At 43.7% G+C, this 18,958-nt stretch overlaps 1 protein-coding gene and 1 long non-coding RNA gene across 2 annotated transcripts; both read right to left on the bottom strand.

Moving 5' to 3' along the window:
- Nucleotides 1-9,080: 9,080 nt before the first annotated feature.
- Nucleotides 9,081-13,087, bottom strand: LOC120503526. The gene is made up of 3 exons (XR_005627774.1): nucleotides 12,931-13,087; nucleotides 11,379-11,441; nucleotides 9,081-10,292 (listed from the first exon to the last, which is right to left on the bottom strand). It is a non-coding gene; the product is annotated as an uncharacterized LOC120503526 (long non-coding RNA).
- Nucleotides 13,088-14,521: 1,434 nt separating this feature from the next.
- Nucleotides 14,522-18,658, bottom strand: EDN1 (endothelin 1). The gene is made up of 5 exons (XM_039712222.1): nucleotides 18,377-18,658; nucleotides 18,063-18,204; nucleotides 16,928-17,086; nucleotides 16,552-16,659; nucleotides 14,522-15,804 (listed from the first exon to the last, which is right to left on the bottom strand). Exons 1-5 carry the CDS (start codon nucleotides 18,438-18,440, stop codon nucleotides 15,666-15,668), a joined length of 612 nt encoding a protein of 203 aa, XP_039568156.1. The 5' UTR covers nucleotides 18,441-18,658; the 3' UTR covers nucleotides 14,522-15,665.
- Between the last annotated feature and the right edge of the window lie 300 nt (nucleotides 18,659-18,958).

The raw sequence follows: 18,958 nt of genomic DNA, 5'->3' as shown, positions 1-18,958 counted from the left end.
GCTGCCAAAGCTGGCCAGAATTTGAACAGCAGCCAGCAGGGCCAGCATTATGTGAGTCCCAGTATTTTGTGTTTGGTGTCCATGAGAGATGGCAGCTTTTCTTTCCCAGCCTATGGTCAGCTTTGGGAGCCAGGAGCTGCTGCACACAGGCAGATAGAGCACGGCAGCTGCTGTATCTCAGCCTGTGCTGTGTTTGGTGGCATTTTTCCTCTGGGTAAGACAGAATCTCCTGCAGCACATGCAGTGTCACTTGGTATGCTGGGCTTCCAGCTTGGAAGGAAATCCACAGTCCTGAGTATCACTTTGCAGAAGCTGCTGATTTGTGTTCTTATCTGTTATCTCTCTTCATCATTTCCAGATTAAGTCTTGCACAGGCAACATGATTTATATAGCTCAGTAGAATGAGTCATGGAAATTAAATGCCCTGTTATCCTTATTTCTTAATGGGTAGTTCCATCCTGGTCATTCTTCAAAAGAAGAAATCTTCTAATATATCTTTAATGATAAGAAGCGGCTCCTTGGTCTCTCTTTGTTGCTCACATAGACACATTTATTTGCCTGTTGCACATTCACATGCTCATCTCCTCTTTTCTCTGTGTCTCTCTGTCTCATGTTCTTGCATCCTCCTGGAGGTCCTGCTTTCTTATATGTACATTGGTACACAAAACACAACCAAGATAAAAGACTTGAACATCCTAATTAGCCTGGTTGATTTTTACTTGTTCTGGAGGGCCTTAAAGCCTGAAAAGGCATTGAATACCAACAGTGTGGCACTTTATTCAACAAGAGAATATTTGTTTTCATAGGTGAGCTACCCAGTACTAGCAGTGCTGACCTGCCTGGCTATGGGGTGAATTGAGATGGAAGAAAACACTCTACGTTCCCAAGAATAGACATAGGTTATCTTTTCTTTAACCTTCCAGTTTGTTTCCCCTAGTTGTTTGTTTGGGTTGTTTTACCCTTTACCCATTTGGTGTGTTTCTGGTTCAATGCCTCTGTAAAAGCCAGAGGAATTAGCACTGTTGAAAGAAATCCAGTACTGAATTGCCCTTGTGTTGTCTGGACTTTGTTATGGCTTCAGTTCATTAAAACCAAGAGATGGATAGCTGGGGGAGAGAGAGAGAGAGAGAGAGAGAGACAGAGAGACAGAGAGCAGCTAGAGGGGAGCACTAGTGGCTGGACTGTGGTACTGTGGTAAGTCTCCTTGAGGGGCCAAACCTCTTTTCTTTTGAAAAGAACACTATGAAAAAGTCCCAGTTGTGAAATGGCAGGCTGAGTAAGAAGTGACATATTCCAGGAGAAAGATAGATGCTGTGTGCCCTGATCTTCCCAAGTTCCTCATCTCGGGTTCCCATCAATGCTGCAGCTGGATGTGTAGATGGGTGTGTTGCATCCCTGCCTCAATTCTCCAGTTCTCAGCTCTGTCAGTTTATTCCTCCACACACTTCCCATTCCTCTGATGTCCCCAAAGAGTGACCTGGGTAGGTCCCATTGCTGGTGTGGTGGGCTACCTGCAGCTCCTGCTGATTGTCGGTGTCCCTGAGGACCTGAGGGCAAGGAATTTCCCTCCATGTGGAATCTCTGTGTGGAATCCAACTGCCATGTATTTGTTGATCCTATCCCAAAGAGATGGACAAGGCACAAGATGAAGGATGCAGTAGGGGAGAAATTGTGCCTTCCCAAAGGCTGAAAGAGAGAGATGCAGCCAGCTGAGAAAAAGGGAGAGGCAAGACTGAATCCTTAGTTTGTCTAATTGTCTCTGAAAATTGAGTTCTTCAAAAAAAGCTGAATTTTACACAGCTATTTCGAATCAAACTTACCTATTTAGGTAAAATTATCAAGGCAGCCTAAAATAGGAGCAGAGTCCTTGAGGCATGGTTGCAATACAGTGACATTTTCCTATCAGTTCTCTAAGAACTTGCTGTTGCTACACCAGTAATTGCAACAAGGGAGATGATAATAGTAGCAAGCTGTCCTATTTTTAACAACAAACCAAGAATGAAAATCTTCTCCTTTCTCTGTTATCAACTTTCTTCCTCTTTTCTTCTCTTCTCCCCACATTTAACCATTTAATGACTGGAAACAAAGAGGAAAATAAGAAAAAAAGAATGTACAGAAAACTAGTGACAGAGGAGGGGGTCTGGGTAGACAAAGGACTGTTTTTTCAATTTCATTTAAAAAATCAGAAAAATGTTTTGAAACTCAAATTTTGAGGCCTCTTTTTTAAAAAAAAAATTAATTTCCTAGAAGATTAAATATCTAATGAAAGTATTTTATTTGAAATCATGCACCAGTTCTGTTCAATAAACCACTGAAAATTAGTTCTGTGCCTTGTAAATTTGTCAATATCTGCTAAACAACACACAATATGAATAAATCAATGTGATGAATACTCCTGTATTTGGAGAGAAACATGCATCAATACTCTTTTGAAGTTATTTCTGTCTGATGTGTCAGAATTTACTAAGCTGTTTCATAGACCCTCCATCAAAGGACAGCAGAAGCCATACAAAATATAATTTAAAAATAGCTACCTATTAGGAAGAACAGATGGTGCATTCATATACCACAAAATTGCAAAATTTTAGAGGCCTTGAATATCAAGTCCTTGAGTTGTAACTGATTTGCACTGGAAACTTAGTTAGCAAGTCAGAAAAACACACTCAGAATTCTGCAGAGCTGTAAAAGAAGTGAGAGCTGACACATTAAATAAAACGCGTCTATTTTTATGTCAAGTCCTGATAACAGTACATTTTTTCATTTTCAAACATAAAGAGAGAAATAATTCAGTTCTTTCCAGGCTTGGCCAAGGCACCTGATTCACAATGGAAAATATTTTTATGTCTTATGTCAGCATTACTTTGTTCCAAATTAAGGGCTGTGGTACTGAAATCTTTCTTTTATGATAGTGCCCATTTCTCACCAGTTCTCTCTTTCCCTTAACAGGGCTGCATGTTGGAGATGCAGCACAGAGGTGATTCAGTTCACTCAACTTTGCTCATCCATTTTCACTTATGTCTGAATGCAAAATGACATAATGTAGTGTGTCTTTTGTGACACAACGCAGGGAAACCATGGGGAAAGAACGAGAACTTGAAACCAGATTTTTCAAGCAAATTAGTCCAAACCAGACTTTTTGACTAAAATATTACCAGAAAAAAAAAAAGAAAAAATAAAGGTGATATGCATCTGAGGTATCACTGCAAGCATTTAGGGGCCAAGGCTGAAGACTGAAATCTCCCTTTCAATTTAACTGACTATCCCTCTCACTTGTTAGTATCTGGAATTGAATGGCAAACTGAATGTGTTTGCAGAATTAGGTTCTTGAAAGATAAATCAATAAAATTGGAAACAGACATGTAACAACATTGAAAAAATGCTGGCATTACTCAGACAAGTATGCAAGGCTTGGTACCAGCAGCTGGGAAAAAGTGACATAAATTCTTAGCAATTTTACCTTTCACTGGGAGCTATGAACGCTGGGACTGGGTCTGTCTAGTTCTCCCCATGATTTTGTACCCTAGTTTACTGAATTCTTGAAGGCCATATGAAAGGCCATCGGAGGTATTATTTTGCACAGGCTTGAAAAATACAACAGGGGCAGATGCTTTAGTCCCATCATTTACTGCCAGCATATACTTCAAGCACCTGGGACATCTCATAACACATCTGGAATCACAATCTGTAGCTTCCATAACACCCTTGTCTACTTTTTTCTTCTGCTCTTTCCCATGGTATCAAACATTGCAGAAGCTGGGCTGGCTGGGCGTGAATGCTGACCATGTCTTTTATCCCTCTAACCGCCTTCTGTCCCTTTTAGTTGCCACCACTCACCCAGGATGTGTTGGAAGCTGATGCTGGACCAGTAAAGTCACTTCTAGCCAGTGCCATCCTTGCTGTCACTCTTCATTCAAGTCCACAGATGCTGCTCAGCCTTTCCAACAAAAACTACCAACAAGGAGTAGCAGAGTTCCCTGTACCTCAGCAGAGCTTTTTGTGCCACTGCAATGCTGTGAAACACAAACACGAGCTAACTTGAGAGCAGCATCTCTACCAGGTAAATCTGGTCATTAATCAAAGAGGAGATAAGCTAAGCTGGCTCCATCTTTGCAGCTGTATGCAGGGCTCTGGATTAGGAGACAAGTCAACAAAAGTCTGTGTGTAGTTGTTGGTAAGAGCGCAAAAGAGAGATTATTTTCCTTTCCCTTGTTTAATCTGCAGTGAAAGGTTAAAATCAATTTAGAAGATACCTATATCTTGATCCAGTGAAGAGAAATGCAATATTTCAGCTTACCCAAAGGAACAATAGACACACAGCTCACATATGACTGGCTGTGAATATTAGAGACCCAAGGAGAACACTTTTTTTGCCATTATAGTAGGGTTTTTTTTGCATCAGATGGTACCATCTGCTGTCAAACTTTTCTGAGAAATCAATACAAGTCAGGGTAGCCCCACTTCACAACTTTGTTCTCTCTCTTCAGCACAAAAAGCCACTTCATTAGGTTTGACTCAGTGCCCACCTGGCTCAAAGATGGCATAGCTATTCACTGATGTCACCTATGGATTTCAGGGTAGAGCACTGTGGGCTGGGACCTTTTCCTTTCTATGTTTGATATAACATAAACAAACTTCATCTGACCCTTTCTGACTTTCTCAACAGTCAAACTCAAACTGAGAAATAGTCTTAAACCAGATCTGTCAAGGAATGCCAGTGCTGTCTAAATGATCCAGCTTTCTGATGGGAGTCACACATGGAATGCATTCACAAGGTTTCTTCAAACTGGGAGTGAGTACAGTGAGAACTGATCTACAGTGAGATCCTGGCATGCCCTCCAAAGATATTGAAACCAATAGCCTCAGTGCTGTTTCTACATCCTTTTTAATTACACTAAAATTACGCCTTTCTGGTAATTCCATTCTTGAAATTTTTCCTTGAGTTAGCCTACGCTTCCCCTTTCTTTTTTTTTTCAGAGGAGATTTCCCAATGAAAAATTGTTCTGGAAGAGATATAAATAACATCTGGGTGTGAAAGGTTCTTTCAACAGCTGACTAAGTCAGAAAAGAGCATGAGGAATTCATTTTTTTCTTTTGTCAGTATGAAAGTTGAAACTGGTGATCTCTTCCTCTTGAGTCAGCCCAGCCATGTGAGAGTAGTAGGCCAGGCCTTCAGCATTTCATGGGAATCAAATTCTCCTCAGCCTAGCTTCCATCCCGCTTCTTTCTTCCCTCTGATTTGCTACTTCCTCAGGATAACCTAGAGGTGATCCAGGGTAATTAGGCCTGTTCTAGACACTCAGCTTAAGATGATGAGCTTCTCCTCCCAAGAGCTTCCTATATGCTATTTTCTCTACCACACCTTCAATTTATGATAAAGCTTTCGTACAGTGCACCTTGTTCCTGCTTGCCTCAAGGAATATATCAGAAGTTTGCTATTTATCTATGGGAAAACAATTAGTAGATAGCTGTCCTGCTAATCTTCTGTGAGAATTTCGTATTCTCTTAAGTAAATTAGATACTGAATGCATTTTCCTCTGTTTAGTATGGTTTAGTCTCTCAAATGCTACTCCATGAGGATTGCCAGTAGATGCTTCCTGCATCTTTTTCCCACCATCCTATTTCTGGACTCTTCGTACCAACCTGTCCTCTGAGCTCACACCCACTTCTTTTATCATTTACACATGGCATAATGTCTTGGGAGCAATGTCATTTTCTTAGAGAAGATCCCCTAGACTTTGCACCTAGACATTTCTCATAAAATTAGACTGCCTGTACCTGTCCTTTGCTGCACCCTCCTTTGTTCCACCCTCATTGCATCTTATTGGATGCTAATCTGAGAATATATCTGCTTCTAAACCCTTTACTCAGCTGGGAAGCATAATGGTACTTCAGGGTGAATAGCATCCTGAGAATAAATTGTTCACTATTGAACTGCCACTAAATTAACACCAGGCTGAGAACTTTGAACTGATCACCCTGCTCTGCTCATCTTGGTGTGTTACTGTGGCCCTTCCCATTTTGGAAAGCAGTTCTTTGCTGGCAGCTTCATAGTGTCAGAAAGGCACTTGACACAAGAAGCTGTACAGATTGAGCCTCTTCCCTCTTATTTCCCTCTTGCGCCATTCTCACCTCTGTTTGTTGTCTCTTCCAGATGTAGTTCCCTAGAAGACATGGTGATTAGAGACATCCTCCAGACCAAGTTTCCTAGCCCTGAGGCCTTGTGGCATAGAGAAGGGACTCCCTATGGATCACCTGCATGCTACTACCAGCTGAAGGTCTGAAGAAGTTCCACGTTCAGTAAGACAGTGAAAACTTTGCCTGGACAAGAGCAGGATTTCACTATATAAGCTGTTTCATTCATTCAGTAACAGCTAGTTAAAGCTAATAATGTCTCAGTTATTCCTTTCCATAACTGATCCTGTGAGCCAGTCCAAGTCTTCCTCAGTCTGGAGGACACCAGAGGGGAATTTCACTCTTGGGAAGGACCTCTTCTGCCTGTGGTGAGGACAAGCATTGGTAACCAGGCCACAGATGGCTTTGGAGTAACCACACTGAGCCTCATAACAAAATCTCATATTTGTGTACAAGCTTCCAGGGAAGAATAGAAAATGAAACATCAGCCAACACTTCCTGTAGATCCACCCTTGTGCATGTGTTTGGGTAGTGGTGTTTCATTTTTCTGGTTAGTGGTTCCCATCAGAAATTAAAAAGAAGCTGTCAAACGGTTGTGCAAGAGAAATATGAGTTCTGGAGCATCCTGACTGCTCAATAAAGGGGTCTGTTGTAAAAGCACCAGCAACCTGCTCTAATAGCCCAAGGATGAGATTTCCTAGGATTCTCCATCATGTGGTGGCCATGACACTCTCTTGCAGAACAGGTCTAGGACCAAATTCTGTACATGAGATCGTGCCTATAGGGACTCTATCTGGGTAAATATTGACTTGTTCTTTCAGACCAGCAGAGCAGCTTTGCACTAAACACAACCATAAAGTAAAATAATTGCTGAGTATGGTGGACTCTGGCCACATTTGGCCACATGCAGCTGAGGCCATAGCAGAATTTTGTACCCCAGCTCTCTGCTGTGCTGTAACCAGATGGCAGCAGGTGAAGAACATGTGTGCTGGCAGTGGGGAGCTCTGTCTCTGGCAGAGCAGCAGAGCTGCTCTCAGTTATCCTCAGAAACAGACCAGCTGGGCTCCCTATAGAAGTTGAACACTCAGAGCCATAAGTGTGATTTCTATTCCACTGCCTACTTTAAGATGCTGCCATTTCCTACCATGCTGCTTATCATCCAGAAATTTCCCACCTTGCCTTTCTTCCCTGTTTTTTAACAATTTTCCCTTCCTGAAGAGACTATCCCAAGGGGCTGAGAGTAAGATCTGGGGACTGTCCTGTTTCCTACTCAGTGTTCATCTAGACTGACCTGCTTCTCAGGTGCTTTGCGTCTCCCTTTCCCAAGCCTCATTTCTGCAGCAATGCCTGACGTTCTCTGGGCAGGGTGCTGGGAAGAGACGGAAATGAGCATTTGCAGACACTTTGAACTGTCTCCTGAATAAATGGAAGAAAACTAAAGGATAGCCAGACAGCAGGGATTATTGATTTTATAGCTATTTCAACAGCTTCATCAACGGTGGCATGTAAAAAGAGCTCATCACTTATAAATTGACTCTTCCAGGGATCAAAGGCTTGTCAGGCAACAATTAGTTCTGGTAATTTATCAGTTGTTTGAGCTTGTCAGGTGGAGAGAGACGGCTAGTTCTGCATCAGCTCCCTTGCAAAGTTGTAGCTGTAGCCAGGGCCAGGTAGGATGTGCAGGTCACTCATTTGCTAAATATTTCATGTCCTCCAGTGTTCCATCAGTCTTTCCGATACCTGATCCAATTTGGTTGGGCTGTCAGCTGAAAAGGAGGCGTCTCTTAGCACACTAATGTCACTCCAGCCACAGGTTCTTTGTCTTCTTAACAATGTCCCTGTCAAATCCCTACTGAGCAGCTAAATGAACTGGAATGCTGCAAAAAGAAGGAAAAAAGAAAAAAAAACAACCAAAACCTGTGGCGTGTCTTTAATTAGCCCATAAACCATTCAGAGCTTCCCAACTGTGCTGTCCATCCAGAGAGGGAAAACTGAGGGCAAATATACTCTCTCCTTGCAGACCTCATGTTAAAAAAAAAATTCCATGTTAACAGCAAGAGCTGATTTGAACAGATGAGAAGCCTGAGCAAAAGCAACCATTCTGTGTAGCAGTGCCTGGTGCAGGTGCTAAGAGCAGCTGCATCCTTTGCAAAGCATCCTTTGCAAGGGCACCTGTGGAATTTGGCTGTACTGACGAGAACTCTGATAGTTTAAGTGGCAATAAAAAAGACAGATATCAAGGCAGAGAGCCCCTTGATTCTGGACTTTTCTGACAATAGGGAGTAGATCCAAAATGTGTTGCACAACATTGAAAAGACCTTCACTGCAATACCCTGCATTGCATGTGCACACATTTGCATGCCTACAAGTACATGTGCCAGGTTGTAAATGCCTTGATTTTTCCCTGATGTATCTGATCACATATAATGTATTTATACAATCACATTCTTTTTAGAACAGTACCTTTCTTATTTGCTATGTGGCAAGACTCAGTCCTGCACTTTCCTATGCTGACATCTTCATTTTGCAACTTTTTTTCCAATCTACTTTCTATGTATAACCACCAGTTTAGTTAATTTAGTTAATTCTTTGGTGGGCCACCAAAGAATATCCAGTGGAAGCACATACTGTTCCAGGAATTTCACATATGCAGGTTGTTTTAAAGCACATATGAACTTGCATCCCTTAATCACATTTCACGGTTCTTCAGATGTTCATGGAACACGGGCTGAAAAACCAGCTACTATCAGAACTTCACACAGAAACAGCTCACAAAAGTTGTGTTTGGTAACAAGGACAGTACAGAAATGCTTGTGTAAACAAAAATAAAGGAAAGACTGTAGTTTGCTCAGAAAGTTGAACCCTGTGCATGTATAGACATTTATAGAAACATCTTTGGAGAAAAATAATTACTCGGCAGAAAGTGGTTAGTTCAAAGAATAAATTTTTTTACTGTGTAGTAATATCTAGCCAACTTTCTGGCTTGCCTAAAGGGTCAACACCAGAACCAGCAATCTATAATCTATTGCCAATTCAGGGCAAAGGACGGCGCTCATGAACAATTTGCTTTTCAGCCAGGTGAAAGACGTCCTTGTGCTCATGATGAAGCAGACTAAGAGTGAAGTAAAATTAAATTAACAGCTTTAATGCACATTTGGAAGCCTCTGGAAAGCACATAGCTGCAAAGTGTCCAGCTGGATGTGTACCGAGAATGACATAATGGTGAGCAGAGACCCAGAAGGAAAAACAGCAGGCCAAGTTCGCAGGAAAAGCCATAAGATTTTAGAAAGATAGTGGATTAAAATTTCTGGGAAAACTAAGAAAATGGTCTTATGAAAACATGGAAGAAACATGGACGTCTGCTGAGGTGTCTGTGAATTTCATAGCTGTAGGCTATTGCTACATGATTGACACAATAAAACCTTTCAGCTGGTTAAATCAATGCTGTTCCTCCAGATTCTCCTGAATAATGCCAGTTTAGTCCATCCGTGGGGAAGCTGGGATGACTGGACAGCACTCCCAGCTGAGATGCTTTCTCAGAAAAATCTGCTGTAAGTTACTGATAAGACCTGTGGGGTCATTTTGAGATGGTGCCTATGGAAAGAGCCTCCGGCACTGCAAAGCAGCCCCCATGGTGAACCTGCAGCCGTGTGAGACAGGAGGTTACATTTCCACAGGACTCATCAGGGCTGCTGGTGTGGCTTGTGACTTGCAGCCACCCCATCTCCTGTCCCCCCAAAAGGCACACTGGCAGCAGCATTGAGCATGGCAGGCTCTGATTAGCCCAGCAATGATCCCTCCTTGCAGCAGCATGGGTTCTTTCATTCCTGCTTGCCTTGCTGCATAATTAGGTTAACTGCCTGCTGGATGTGCTGGGCAGCCCACGTGCAAGGAAAGAGAGTCTCCTTTGAGGTGACATGAGAGGTACAATCATAAGGGGAAAACCCACAGGGCGCTCTCAAGGCACCTCTCCGGCATATACAAGGTCATGGTTCTCGTTCTCTGCTTGTTTATGGTACTCGAGAGAAATCCTTCCACAGGCAAATCCACACCTTAAAGGCCTGCACACTTCTGATAAGAATAAGGCACACACCATTTGTCCAACTTCTCTGTCCACTTTAGTTTGCTGTCTAGTTTGTGAATATCACTGCTTTATACTCCTGTTAGAAATAAGAGATTAAAATAAGAAACAAAACAAGAGGAGAAGCTCTTGACCACAAAACATTCAATACACATGACTACCTCTGCACAACAAGTCCTTAGAGCGCTCCTTTTTTTTTTTTTTTGATCATGAATACTTCATCAAGTCCTGGGTTAAATTGTGTTTGTGAAAAGAGATGGAGAAAGCAGAGGAGAATGTAAATCAAACCTATATGACCAAAAATACAGTGCTGTTTTCTTCTTGCCAGATTAGAAGTTGGATTTCTTTCTGGTGACTGGCACAAACGTACATTTTTCCTTTAGCTAGGAAAAAAGTTCGTTTTAGGGTTGTTTTTTTTACTTTCTTTCCTTGGAGGGAAAAACACAACAACAACAGTGTGGGCTTGAATTACAGTGGATGAACTCAAATAATTTCTGTAGCCCCCAAAATAGCTGGAGAAGTCAATGAAACCACAAACTCCATGGGGCTCATCCATTTTTGAATGCAGCTTTTTTGAGCCAGAGGCAAATTGCACTATCACTTACCAAAGGGATATTTATCTAATTTATTACTACAAAATGCTTGCAGGGAGGAAAAAAACCCCAACCAAACAAAAACAAAACCCATCCAAACCCAGTCCAAGAAAACCAAGAGCCACTAAAGGCCTGTGCTAGCATGAGCAAACCAGTGTCTGTTTGTCCCAGCCTGGCAATACCAGAAAGAAGGAAGCCTTTCTGGGTCAAATTCTGCTCTCATTTGCACTGCCAGAATGATGCCTCTAAAGCTGAGGGAATTGTTGGCTGGCTGGCTGGCCCAGGGGACTTCATGCAGAACTCAGGTCTCCTTGACCTGATCAGAGCAGAGGAGCCTGTCCCAGGCACTAAGACATACCAACTGATTGTTTAACCATATTGAGCAAAATAGGCTTCCCTACCATTTTTCACCTAGCTCAGATTTGATCAGAGACATAAAATAAAGAAAGACATGAACACTCATTCTGGCTACGGTTCTGAAGTGTCGTTTGCACGATGTTTACCTCAGGAAAAACGATCTTGCCACTATCTTTGTACTTTATCTGCAGCTTTCTGTCTCTCTGCATACTTACACTTAGCACCACAGCTTCCAAGCATTCTCCTCTAATTAATCAAAAAGTCGGTCCTTTTGTTTCCTAGGTCACGAAGGAAGAACAGTACATTAAATAAAGATATTGGCTGAGGATGGAAGCTGGATTTCTACCCAAGGAGCCTAATAATAGTGCCTTCATGCAGGCCAAGTAAAAATTGATATGGTTTTATATACACAGAGGCAAACAGTTGAGTGTGAAAAGAGTAAACACCAGATAGCATTCAAACAGTGGTTTATCCAGCTCATTCTGTTTGTAAATATAGAAATGTGTTTTGGTGGCTAAATTTATCCTAATGTAAGGAAACATGAACAAAGAGGTTGGTATTTGGTAACTTCTATAGGCAACATTAGGACATCCTGCAGGAATTATTTGGGGGCAGTTCATGATAATGTGGTACAGATTAGAGTTGCCATTTCTGGAAGAATTAGGTCAGAATTATGTAGATAAGATGGAAGGAATTTCAGTAGCATTGTAGTATTTTCCTGACTTGAAGCCTGACTCACACGTCAAAGCTTTGTTTTATTGTATACCTTGTTTTGATCTATAGTCAAAACAGCCTTTATCCAGAGAAAATGAAAATAAACTATCTGAGAAAGAAAGAATTACAGTCAGCATTGATTAAAAATAAGTACAGCAAGCCTAATTTTGGAGAATAGTTGTCTTTTCCTGTGAAACTTTTTCCAATTCCAGAAATGGCCATACTGAACCCAGGAAAAATCAGAGGAGGAAGATACGCTTTGATAACAGCTTAGCAATGGAGCTTTTCCTTGCTCTTGGTGTGAGATGGAATTTCAGTCATATGTCAGGTGTATTTTGGGCCACACTGGAAAGTGGTGTCCCTCTTCCCTATACACTTCCCTTTATGCCTCTCAAATTTCATCCTGGATTAGAAGAACCTCTCACTTAAAAGGAGATAGACCATGGTCATGGAAGGTTCCCTTTTTCAGAGCAGTGAGATTAGTTCTAGTTAGAAGACCAAGAGCTTTGACTGTGCAGCCTTGCCTCTGCAGTCAGCACAATGTTTCCTTTGGCTTCAGGTAGAATATTTTTTCACTCAGGTCGTTTATTATAAGTAAGAATGTACTTTTACACTGCTCTGTGTTCAGTGCCATAAATCCCAGCACATATTATGCCTCTCTTTTCTCACCAGGGGCTCTAGCCTAAGTTACTGAATCTCTCTCTCACACAGAGCTTTGAGAAGGAGCAAACCTCTGGGGCAGACCCTGGTACTTGTATGTGAGCCAGAGTTAAGATAAAACGCTTCATGTTCCCTGTTGCTTGTTCAATGAGACAAACAGACTGCTGAACTCTGCTTTTTCAGTCTAGCTCATTAATGCAAACCAGGGTAAGCTGCAGTTTATGCTCCAGTGTCACAAGGAAAATGGGGGGGAGGGTGGCATGCAGAAGCGGCAGTGCATCCCCTTCCACCCTTGCTGCACACCAGTGGGTCCCTGAAGCCAGCTGGGCAGCATGAAACAGCTCCTGCCACTCTTCCCAAAGCCTGCAAGCCCCTGCCATCAGGGCAACTTACCCCCTCATGCTCTTTGCATCGAGGCTCAGGCTTGTACTTTGCATGATCCTGGGGACCAGGCTGAACCCATGGCATGCCAAAAGGCCAGAGAGAGCCCATCCCTACATAAAGCTGCAGCATGAGCAAGCAGCAGATGCAGTTTACTGGGAAGGGAGAATGGAAGCCAGCTTTTGACTCCAGGCATGGACAGAGTAAACCTTAGAAGGAACAGGTTTATTTTTAGGATGGTCTCTGAAGAATCTCTTAAGCAGATAGACAGGAATTTGGGCTACTAAAGCCCACCCACAGCATCATTTAGGCCAGCCACATAGAAAATCCAAATAACCAGCCTTGATAACAGCACAGACACTGCTGCAATGTTCCCCACTCCCAGAATTTATCCTTTCCCCACAATCTTTCCTGGGAGAGAAAACAGGAACAACTGGGATGGGGATGCTGATGTGCAGCCCCTTCACTATCAGAGACATCCCACACCAGCTGCTTGCCTGCCACTTTGGCTGAGTGAGAGGCAGCATCTCAACTACTTGTTTGTTTATTTTCCCTGCCAAAGGCAACCACTGCTAGGGCAAGAAATGGAAAACCAGGGAGCATTAGTGAGGTCTCTTCATGCCTGACAGAGGTCACTGATCCAGGCACATCCCGAGCAGTCAGTGCTGGTGATGCAGAGATCAAAGGATAGCTCTGGGGGCTGCAGCCTGCCCTGCAGAAGCACAGGGGCTCCCAGTTCCTTCCCACTGCCTGGACCAGGCACTCCTGTCAGTACAGGATTGCCAGCAATGTCATTTCCTCACCAAATTACTGCTCCAAAACATAGTAGAGAAAGTGAAGGAAACATTACCCTGACTGTCAATATTATGAATATTGATAAGAAATCCAGAACATTTTCAGAAATTTTCAATGGTGACTACTTCAGTGTTTGGGTCACACTCCCTGTATTGTACTTCTTTGTTAAGTTCTGTTTTTTAAAAAAACCCAAATCACTCAGTTTTATCCTTGGATTAACTCTTGTCCTTTTTTTTTTCCCATAGGATCAGAGATTATTAAATCAATTTATTTGCTTTTAGCATCTTTGTAGGTATAACCATTTAAAGCTAATATTTTGAAACATGTAAAAAAATTAACTACTGATCTAGATTTTTCCTGAGCTAGGGCCCCATTGAGATCTCCATCTTCACCTCGCATGGAATGGGCTGAAATTTTTAGCATAGCAGGGCAATAAGTAACATTGCCTAGCTCAATACACGCCACAAATTTTCCAATGTGTGCATTTTCCCCTCTAGTTCATCCACACCCAAATCTCTAATGCCCATATTTTAATGTCGTAGTATACCTACATCATACACATAAGAAGATTGCTCCAGGATAAGTTAATTTGTCCAATTTAGAGTTTGCCATGAAGATTTGAGAGCAACCTTGCAGCTAGAACAAGAGACATGTGCTGTCTCACATCTGGCACAAACTTTGATTGCTGTGATCTGGCTTATCTGACAGAAAGGCAATCATGTGCACACACTTCACCTGGGTCAGCTTTGGACAATCAGCAATTTACTTCCATGATCACGGAGCCACAGACTAAGGAAAAACAAGCCAATACAGTAATTAAAAATATTTATTTCTGAAGATATTTACCTTGATAGGCATAAAGCATTTCCCAATTTCATACAGAAATACATAAAACATGCATAGACCAATATGGCCTACTTCAATGTGTATTCAACATGGTAAATATAATGAAGAACTTTTGTGAATATAAATACATGACACAAAAATAAGCACATAAGATTCAACTTGTCTGCAAATTCAACATTGTGAACAAATTCACTGCTATAAACATTCACCCAATATTAGCCTTTTGACTTAATTCAAAACAACCCTTTGTCTCAATGCATTTCCACCAAACAAGGCCCTGAATAAACCTTGCAACGGCCTCTGGTACATCCCCACTTCAGTGCACTTTTGGTAGCATGTAAGACACAACAACCTCTATTATTAGAACTTCAGTTGACCAAATATCCTTGTTATGGTAAACTTAGTAGTGTCCTCGATAACTTTCATTTTATGTTGAAGGGTCCTTTGGTATCCAAAGCCAAAGGACTTTGACTATGCAAACAATCAGAGTGCCTAACCCACATTCAGATAACTCTGGTTGTACAAGTAAACTAGACTTCTGAAAAAAGGCAAAGGGTTGCAGCTGATTAGTAAAGGCAATAACAAGGTGTAAAAATACTCTAGCAGGAGTGCAACAAACAGTATGCGAGGTAGACATGTATATATGCAGTAAGTCCTGATTAAAGTAGAACTGTGGCTTTCATTTTTGCATTTTAATCAAAAGGTAGAGTTCTTTGAAGTTTGTACACTCAGATCTTGCTTTCTGTCCTTGCTAAGCACATCTGTGAGGTCTTCATTGCGAGATGCTTTTGTTGTAGACCCTGAAAGCTGCTCAATTGATGGGTAACATTCCAGAAGCAGTATTCAAATGTTTCTTTAGACAGATGGCTTTTCATGTATGCTACTGCAGATTTCCCTTCAGCCCTTCTACCCATCCACCTGAATTCCAAAATGATAAAATCCTTTGTATTTATATCTCCAAATACAGGACTTCCTTAGCATTTTGCTCCGCTGTGCAAACACTTGGACAGAGGGGCCCTTGGCCATCATGGAATGTTGGAGTCAAGACAGTTTTCGCGATGCTTTGTCAGCAAGCGTTGCAGAGAAGGATTCAGGTGATCTCCCCACTAGGATGCTTTCAGGCTTTCCCGGACGCTCTGCCTTTTGTTCGCCCTGTTGTGTTTGAGCTTTCGCCCTTTCTGGAGCTCAGCCTTCAGCTTTGCGATACTGAAGGAAGCTTTGATACTGTTACCAATGGCCTCCAGCCTGCGAAATCAAGAAACGTACATTTAGCCTTGTGATAGTGAAGATGCATTTCCAGTGTGAAAAAACTTAGTTTTTGCTTAAATAAACCTCAGTCTAGATTTCTACCATGGGATCCTAAAAAAACTTATAGGTTTGCTATACCTCAGAATTAGGATAATGTAAGATACTTGAAATGCTGTATTCATAATTTCAATGCAAACATTAAACTAAAATAATCGCTCAAATATAGATGCTCTAGACTTCCTTAAGTAGCCAGTCAGGAGGTCTCCAGTGGCTTTTTATGCTTTGCCTGTGCTGTTTCTTCTAGGTGAACCTGATCCTACTTCCAATGAATAGGTGCATTTTGCAAGTGAGTAAGCAAGCCTCACTTTCAAAAAATTATTTAAGACTTTCAGGACCTATTTCTCCTTCAATATCATCAGGTTGCCTGCTTCCATAAGTCCTGTTCTGCTTGTGAAAGTAGCACTAGAGTCATCTTTAGTACAGGCTTTAGTACCGTACTTTTCCACGGGAATATGGCTGAGCGCTGAATGCAAGCAGAGGACAGACAGTGGGCTGAGCTCAGCACACTTGTCCCCACAAGCTAAAAGCCCAGAGCATGAAGAAAATCCCTCAAAATATCCTCACAGATTCCTCCATAACTCTCAAGCTGAAACCACCAGCTAAGCCCAGGATGACCCGAAGGCAGGTGAACTGTGCTCTCTATTGCTGCTCCCGGGAACTACAACAGCATGAGAAGAAACTCACCGCTTCATTTTCTTGCTGTCAACAAGCTGTCGGTTCATGCATTTGGGTCCAAAGCAATTGCCGGCTTTGATGCGGTGCCGTGAGGTTTTCTCCACTGTGGACTGAGCCCTGTTAAAAGGGAAAAGGTGCTGATGTTAAAAAAAAAGCCAGGTCTGCAGTCCAAAGGCGAGGCATCTCATCAACCACTTCTCAAGGCATGTAATAAGCAATCTTTCTGGGCCAAGCCATAGTATGTATCACAGAAGTGTGAGCACTCAGGTAGGAGGCAAGGCTTTGGGGAGAGTATTCACTCAGCAAGTGCCAAAATGAGTAAGTGCACCACAATCCATCCCTTTCACATGCATTGCCTTTTAAAGAGCAGCAACAAGAGACGCACCAGAGATCTTTGCCTGCCTGGCAGAAGTTCAGACATTTCTTGTCCTTCTGGTTGGCACATCGGCATCTGCTGCTTGCATCTGCGAGCATCTCCGGCACCATGTCCTTCAGTGATCTTCTGGGTCGAGAAGGGCCGCCGAGACCATATGGAACAGTCTTCCTACGATCAAAGAGACAACATGAAAGTCATTTAAATAATTCTGTGGCTTCAAAACGCTATGGGGTATTTTGGGCAATCTTATCAACGGCATTGATTCCATGAGTAAAGGTTGTGGGATTGGGAATGCCTCGTTAGTCACAGTTTCTATGGAAATGTTTCTGATGATCCTGCAACATATCCATTAGCACGGCTACTGACAAGGATAATGACGTTTTAATTGTGATTTCACAAGGCTGTTGTGCCTCCCTGTGCAATAGAAAGCAATAAAACCTCATCTCTTTGAACTTTGGCTACTGCCAACACTGAGAGAAGCAGTAAAAGTGAAGAACAGATTCTCTCTCAGAGGAAACCCAGCAGCAGAAGAAATCAGTAGTCAGTGTTTGCAGCCTTAGGTGAGCCTCTGGCTCACTACTTTTTGGTGAGGAGAGTACAGAAATGGATACTGTGCATAATCCTATTAGCACGTGGGATGCATTAATTTGCAGCAGGGAGCAGTGAAAGGCAGCTAGAGCCACCCGGTGTCAAACTATTCCTCCCAAACTCCTAACTTGTCAGAAAGAAAACCGCTCAAATTCAGGCTGGCAAAATCATGCCTTTGGCATTTTGTCTGATTCTGATTCATAGTGAAAAGTATCCTGCAGCCTTTGCTGTGCAGCACCCAAAGGAAATACTGCTGCCCAGGTTTTAGGTAGGCAGGTGTGTTGGGATTATTAGGAGCTATCTGCCCGATCTGGGTGGCCCAATCCTGCTTGCCTTCTTCTGGTGAACAGTCTCGTTGCTAAATGCGCCAGAAAAGTAGGAGCAGGAAGGTAAAACAGTAGGAGAAACTGTGCAAACAACTATTCCTTCCTCCCCTTCCCATCTCTGCAGGGGGGTTGTGGCTCTTAATTTTCGCCTTCACACCTCCCTCCCTTTCTTCCCAACCAAAGGCGAACCCGGCACCGGGGAAGTGCCGAAAGCCCTCCACTCCACTCACTCGGGCGTGTTGATCCAGATGATGTCGAGGTGGCAGAAGTAGACGCACTCCTCGTCCATCAGCGAGGAGCAGGAGCAGCGCCGGGCGCGGCGGTGCGCGGCGGCGGCGGGGGGCGGCGCGGCGTCTGCCTCGGCTCCGGGGGCTGCGGGAGGGAGCGGCAGAGCTCAGCACCCGCGGCAGGGCAAGGCACGGCACCCGCGCATCCCCTCCCGCCGCATCCCCGGGGCAGCCCTCCCCGGAGCCCGGCTGCGAACCCCGCAGCCCCCGCGGGGTCGGCCCCGGGCGGAGGCGAGCGGCGGCGGACCGGCACCTACCTGCCGGCAGCAGCCCCGGGCAGAGCACGAAGAGCAGCGAGACGATCATGTGGCAGTAATCCATAGCAGGCGGCGGAGGGCGGATGGAAGAAGTGAGGGGAAACGGGGTAAAAATTAATAAAAGGCGAGGGGAAAGCGGAGAAAGTGTGTGCCGGCGTGAGGACGGAGCGCCGTGGCGGGTGCCCTGCGTGGCGCGGCTCGGTGCGCCCCGGCGCGTCTGGCTGGCGCGGCGGTCCCCGGCGCCCTTTTATAGCGAACCCCCATGGAGCGGGTAAACAGCCCCGGCGCTATTTTATCCCGAGACAATGTTATTCTCCTATTAGTCACCGCGCGGCAACGTGCGGGCCGAGATAAGGCCGGGGCTGGAAAGGAAATCGCCTGCAAACTTCACTCCGCCAGGGGGCGCCCTGCCCGCGCGGCGCACCTGAGGGCGGCCCTGGGCTCCGGGATTCAGGGATTCAGGAACTCAGGAACTCAGGGATTCAGGGATACAGGGATTCAGGGATACAGGGATTCAGGGATTCAAGGCTCAGGGATTCAGGGATTCAAGGCTCAGAGATTCAGGACCGCGGGGCTTCAAGG

Source organism: Passer montanus, unplaced genomic scaffold, assembly GCF_014805655.1.
Source record: "Passer montanus isolate IOZ18808 unplaced genomic scaffold, ASM1480565v1 scaffold26, whole genome shotgun sequence".
Taxonomy (NCBI): Eukaryota; Metazoa; Chordata; class Aves; order Passeriformes; family Passeridae; genus Passer; species Passer montanus.
This window is presented reverse-complemented; position numbering and strand designations above follow the sequence as displayed.